The sequence below is a fragment of the Coenobita brevimanus genome, chromosome 80 (assembly GCF_032717465.1).
Source record: "Coenobita brevimanus isolate Jiangsu-jjx chromosome 80, ASM3271746v2, whole genome shotgun sequence".
In the NCBI taxonomy this organism is placed as follows: domain Eukaryota; kingdom Metazoa; phylum Arthropoda; class Malacostraca; order Decapoda; family Coenobitidae; genus Coenobita; species Coenobita brevimanus.
The window spans coordinates 31,983,418-31,990,448 of record NC_137033.1 but is presented as its reverse complement, the minus strand read 5'-3'; the positions used below and the strand labels follow the sequence as shown (position 1 = coordinate 31,990,448).

General features: G+C 41.7%; 1 protein-coding gene across 1 annotated transcript in view; it reads left to right on the top strand.

The window, feature by feature from the left end:
• LOC145409320 (uncharacterized) overlaps positions 1-7,031 on the top strand; it is a 554,443-nt gene that overhangs the window by 415,684 nt on the left and 131,728 nt on the right. The window contains exons 7-9 of the mRNA XM_080279791.1: positions 2,014-2,197; positions 2,321-2,374; positions 2,417-2,516. Of these exons, the coding sequence (XP_080135917.1) occupies positions 2,014-2,197; positions 2,321-2,374; positions 2,417-2,516 (338 nt within the window). The remainder of the gene's footprint in view (positions 1-2,013; positions 2,198-2,320; positions 2,375-2,416; positions 2,517-7,031) is intronic.

Genomic DNA, 7,031 nt, shown 5'->3' with positions numbered 1-7,031 from the left:
ACACCACCTCTCTCATATACCTCTCCACTCCATCCCTCCATCTCATCATCAGCCTCCCCCTCACTCTCCCCCTCTCCACGTCCTCGCATACACTCTCCTCGTTAGTCTCTTGCTCTCCTTCCTCTCAATATGGCAAAACCACTTCAGTGTATTTCTCCTAACGCTTTCTGTCACATCGACATCCTCACCACAGCGCTCCTTCACTTCCTCATTTGTCAGTCTGTCTCTCCATGTAACTCCACATGCTCCTCTCAACTCATTTCCACTGCTCTCACTCTTTACTTGTGTCCTTCCAACAAGGTCCAAGCTTCACTTGCATTCGTTACAGTTGGTATCACAATACTGTCATGCGGTGACTTTTTTACTTATATGCTCACTTCCCTGTTCCTTATCACTCAAAGAACCAGCAACCTTTCTTCCTCGTTATACTGGTACCCTTTCAAGCACTTCACTCTCTAACCTTCCATCCTTACTCATCACACTACCCAAATACTTCAACGCACTCACAATTTCCATTTCCTCCTCATCCAGCCTCACTGTACATTCACTGACTTCACTTCTCTCAAAGACCATATCTTTACTCTTCCCTACATTCACCTTTAGATTAGGTTTCTTACACACACTCCCAACTCACTTACTAAGCCTTGCAGTTCCCCTTCGTCTTCACTTAACAAACAGTATCATCTGCAAACAACGGAACAGAGAGTTTCCAAACACTGCCCTGTCTTATTAGGGTCAATCCAACATCCACTGCCCTACCTTGTACCCATTTTATAACCTCATCCGTATACAGACTGAACAACCATGGGGATATGACACATTCCTATTTCAATCCAACATTCAGATAGAAAAATTCACTCAGCTCATTACCCACACGCACTGCAGCCTTAGTACCCTCATACATATCCTTCACGGTACTCAACATCTTCCCATTTACTCTATATATATTTTATACTTTCCTTATTCCTTTTCTATCCGCTCTGCAATATGCTTTCTCCAAATCCATGAGGGCCACATACAACTTCTTTCCCCTTTCTAGAAACTTTTCCACTAAAGACCTGTAAGAATGAATATCTGATCTACACAACCTCTTCCTTTGCTAAAACCTCCCTGTTTTCTCCAATTAATTCCTCTGTTATTTCTCTAACTCGATCAATAAGTGTCCTACCATATACTTTTCATATTACACTAAAAAGACAAATGTCCCTATATATATATATATATATATATATATATATATATATATATATATATATATATATATATATATATATAATCTCATCTCATCAGCCATCTCAGTGTCCACTGCAGGACCGGCCTATCGCAACCGAAGCGGGGACGATACAGCCAATGTATCTCTACCAAGTGGCTTAGACTGTCTGGTAGAGATTGTTTGTAGGGAAAGAAGTGCTTGTAAGTGAATTGTAGTGTTGTAGTGGCTTTGGATGTGTGTAGTCTGTGAACCAAGTGTAATCGGCCCGCGCAAGCGGACTGGGTGCAAGCATACTTTATAGTATGCGACACTGGTTCAATCACAGCACCGCTGATGTCTGCCAATACAGTACGTGGCCAGAAGAACGTTCCCAAAATTTATTACCCTGGCGGAGCTCGAACCCTCGTTCTTCAGCGTATGAAAACGCACACTTTACCATTACACCACAGAGGCTCCATCTACATATCCTTAAATTTATGAATTGTTGTGGCTGACACTATTTCATTCGGTATCATATACTGTATATATATATATATATATATATATATATATATATATATATATCTATCTATCTATCTATCTATATATATATATATATATATATATATATATATATATATATATATATATATACTGTATATATATATATATATATATATATATATATAGGGAGAGAGAGAGAGAGAGAGAGAGAGAGAGAGAGAGAGAGAGAGGGAATAATCGAAAGTATTTAACAGGTAGAAGAGACAAACCCTAATCTATAATCTATCCTCCCAGCTCGTTTTTTACTTTTGTTTCAGGCTGGATCAACTGGCCAACCAAACCTGCCCAACCAAACCCGTACCCGGACAGAACCCGTACCCGCACCCATTCCCTCGCCCGCGCCGGCCGTATAGGCAGGAGGGAGGGCGGGGAGAGGGAGGAGACGTGGAAGTAGTCGACGATTTGGCTTATTTCTCTATAGAAGGATTGAGGGACACTGAGGTACGGGAGGAGAGAGAGAGAGAGAGAATAAAAAGTTACTGATATACACCTTATACACATACATACAATGCAAGGCGTCCGCATCAGTACCACATTTTTTCATTTTCTCAATCTGTCTCACAGCAAACATCCACCACAGCCCACAGCGTCCTGAGCAGAGCCACAGGAACCGAGGGAGGGACGGAGAGAAGGAGGGAAGGAGGAGGGAGAGAAGGAAGGGATGGAGGGAGGAAAGTGACGGAGGTAGAATCCGTTAATACAAGAATGGTGAGGCGACTGGCAGCGGAGATAGTGCAGAAGATTACGGAGGAAAGATCAGGTAAGTGAATGAGAGAGGGTGGGAGGGAGGAAATAGGGAAGGGATAGAGGGGAGAGGAAGGGAGGGAAGACAAAAAAAGGGGCAAAGATGAGAAAGAATCAAGGGAGAGAAGAAAAAAGAGAATATGGAGTATTGTAAGGGGGAAGAATTGACTAGAGGGACAGAGCGCAGAAGAGAAAGACTTAGAGAGGAGGGAAAGGAAGGAGGAAGAAAGCAAGAGAGGGAGATGTGGGAGGGAAAAAAAGGAGGAAAGAATAATACTCAGAAATAAGGAAGGACAAAGTGGAGAAAAATGAAGGGAAGGAGAAAGAGTAAGGCAAGAAGAAAGTAATAAACAAAGAAAACGAAGTATGAAAGGAATGAAGAGAGATTCACAAACACAGAAGATAACAGGAAGGATGAAATTAAGGTACTATGGAGAAGTACCTGAATGGAGGGAAAGAAAGAATGGAGTAAATATGAAAAAAGCTTACAATAAATGAATAAAGGATAGTGAAATAACAGAAAATGAATGTTAATAATAAAAGGCAGGACTGAAGAAAGAGAAAACGCACGTTTTTCAGTTTAGAAGAATATTTTAGGTTTCCTAGGACAACTATATTTTTTTTTCTTGAGTGTGGTGGATAAGAGACAGCTACAATTTAACAGGAGAAACATTTTCTTTCATGCTTTATCCAGAGGAGTTTTTCTCACGGGAAAATAATAATAATAATAATAATAATAATAATAATAATAATGCTCATAATAATAACAAAATTTATTTTGCCTTCCGGGAACATATGAATATACAGTAAGGTTACATGCGTGATGGTAACAGCTAATTAAAAACATCTGCAGAGGACATAATTTATGCTATTGAGGAAATAAGTTAATACAAAGCTAAAGAAACAAAAACGAAAGAAAAATGTCTAACCAAGTAAAAAAAAAAAAAAAAAAAAAAAGGTAATGTTCCATACCTGAAATAATGGCACAAGCATTTTGGTGCTGCTCTGCATTGTCAGTGACAAGTTTTCTGGAAGACTGTCCAGTCCTGTTCTGGGTAAATACCGAGTTCCTCCTGATCACGTCAACACTCATCACATGGTACAGAGGAACAGCCTAGAGGAGGTCTTCCATCTGGGCACGTAAAATAGTCTCTTCAGTATGCCATTGTGTCATACCCGACGTTTGTTGAAAGTGGCCATGAGGTACTTAACTGAAAGTTCATTGCAGTATAGAGAATACCAGTAACTTCTAAACATCTCTTGTTCACCTTCCTGAGTACAAAAGTGACATTTCATGAGGATGAACGATAGGCAGTATTGGTGAGCTGATTAAAAAAAAAAAATCATTTTATATATATATATATATATATATATATATATATATATATATATATATATATATATATATATATATTATATATATATATATATATATATATATATATATATTATATTATATTATATATTATATATATATATATATATATATATATATATATGGAGCCTCTGTGGTAAAGTGTGCGTTTTCGTACACTGAAGAACGAGGGTTCGCGCCCCGCCAGGGTGATAAACTTTGGGAGCATTTTTCTGGCCAAGTACTGCATTGGCGGACATCAGGGGTGCTGTGGTTGAACCAGTGTCGGATACTATAAAGTATGCTTGCACCCAGTCGGCTTGCGCGGGCCAAGTACACTTGGTTCATACACTACACACACACATCCAAAGCCACTCCAACACTACAATACACTTACAAGCACTTCTCACCCTACATACAATCTCTACCAGACAGCCTAAGCCACTTGGTATAGATACATTGGCTGTATCGTCCCCGCTTCGGTTGGGATAGGTCGGTCCTGCAGTGGACACTCAAAACGGCTGAGATGAGATTATATATATATATATATATATATATATATATATATGGAGTGAACACATTTTGATATTTACTGAAGTTGACACTAGATTATTTTGTTTAGGTGAGGGAAAGCCTCGCAGGCAAAGGATTATGAATTAAAAAGTACTAGGCAGTGGCTGGAGCACAGAGCCTTATGATGGAGATTCGCTAAAGCACCTTGCTGCCAAAAATCCTTGGCGAGTAACAGATGGACTGATGCTCATAGAGATGCTCGTGCATCTAAAAATTGTCCCCATTTTCTGTCATGGATGCACTTACATTTTACATTTTAAAAAAGCCATTTTGTTCAGCTTACCATTCTTTTGCTCGATTTAGTGCTGCCTACAAGAGACTACGCCAAGCAACAAGTTAACCCTTTGGTGTTTGTGGGTGCAGTGCAAATTTAACCCACTCGTTGCCATTTGGCGCAGGCTGTGTCTGCGCAGATGTCAACAGATTTCAACCGCTCGTTACCATTCAACGCTGGTTGCGTCGAACAAAATGGCCTCTGTTTTTTGGGTTATGGAATGATTTAGCATCCATTTCTGGGTGGGAACAAAGCGCTACTTGCATCCCTGTGTATCCCTCCGCCACGCTCTACCCATTCTGTACCCAGAGACCCCCACTGCCCCAGTCAGTGTGCAGCGAGCCTTGCTCAAGTATAAGATAATTTCCTTTCTCATTCCGCAAAATTGGCCCTAATTGACCTACAGTAATTCTTTATACACCAAAATGTAGCCAAATAAATTCCCTATAAATTTTTCTCAGTATCATTTACCATAAAATTTATACAGTAATCCCTCCACTATCCGACGTAATAGAGCCAAAGGCATGTCTGGAGAGTGGTCTTGTCCGGATAGTGGGCACCAGCCTCCTGGACTTGTACTTATGGACCCTAACTCAGAAAAACACCTATACAACTCCCTCTGGACATGCATAGCACCTATTTAAGACCCAAATCACACCAATAAGGGACATAAAAGACTGAAATAAATGCAAAAGAACCATAAAATGAGGCTTTTGAGGTAGGTTTATACAATATTAAACATTCTGGGTACTTACAAGTCCCTGGCTCCTGGACTGGTAGTTATGGACCCTAACCTAGCCTAACTCAGAAAAACACGTCCCTACTGCACATGCATAGCACCTAAGACGCTATTCACACCAATAAGGGACATAAAAGAGTGAAATGAGGTGTTAAAGGTAAGTACAGTATGGAAAATACAGTGCAGTACAGTATGAAACATTCTGGGTACTTACAGCAAGTCCCTGGCCATCTCGATGAATAACCGCTTCCTCTCAGACTCTGACAGTAAGAAGGATTTCCTGAAGCACTTGCAGTACACTGTTCATGAAGTCTTGCACTTAACTTAGTCATTCCCACTCAGAAGTCCATTCTCTTAACACTGCGCACTCTTGTCTTACCTATGCTCCATTGTAACTTAATGAAATAAGTGTTGCACTCTGCACTTTAAGTCTTTCCACTCATGAAACCATTTTCTAAACAAAACACACTCAAGTTAATTTACGTTACATTTACAGTCCAAAAAAATCTTTGTCTTTTCACTCAGATTTCTAATTTCTTAACAATACTGTATGAACTGTTTTTCTTTCACTGCACAACACTAAATTCCCGTGTGGTCTAGTGGAAAAGTTCTTGTCATTTAATCACTGTCAGAGTCTGAGAGTAGCACAGCGAGGTGACCTAGGGGTGCGTCGCTGTGTCGTGGTGATGGCGTACCCACTGCAGACGACTTTGAAGATAGGAGCAAACTCACATCGAGTGGTGACTCCACCGTGGCTGATGTGTTGGGCTGTGGCTCGGAGCATGAGGGCCTGTCTTGGGGAGGCAACGGAGTGGAGCCAGGGCTGGGCACAGCGGGGGTCACGGGCCTGAAAAAGCTGTCAATCGTTGATTGACGCAAGGAACAACGATTCTGACGATTAATGATGCGCTGCCTGAAAGCACGCACTTCCTCCACAAGTCCCAAGGGCCCCATCTCCCTGTCACAGTCCGGGTGTTCCAGGTAGTCCAGAACAAACTCTAGGTGTTCCCAGAGTGCGCTCAGCTTGGGGATGGCTGGAGTAGTGTCATGTGAGAGTTCACATCCTCATCGCCATCCTCGTCGGAATCTTCAAGCTGGGTACTGACACCTGCAACTGAAGATGCGATCTCGATATCAGACAGGGTCTGATACCCAGGATCGCCCTCGTCGTCATCCAACCACTCACACACTTTCCACATCAACATCGTCCCCATGCGCACGTAGACGTGCATGGAAGTCATCCACGTCGAAACCTAGGAAATCGTGCTCCACATCTGTTCTGAGAAGCAGACGAGACCAACCATTTTCTAGAGTCTTGACAGGGACTTCCTTCCATGCACTGGTCCAGTTGTAAATGGCAGACTTGATGTTGTAGCGGCGAAGGTTTTCCAAAGTCCGCTGGCCTTGCATGTCCCGTCCCTCCCTGTGCTCGTCCTCGTTCTCGAGAACAACTATCAACTCGTCCAGTAACTTCCGTCGGTATAGCCGCTTCGTTGCCACGATCACTGTTTAGTTCATTGGTTGGATGAGAGCAGTAGTATTAGGTGGCAGAGACATGCACCTAATGTGGCCATTCTCAGCCACCAAATCC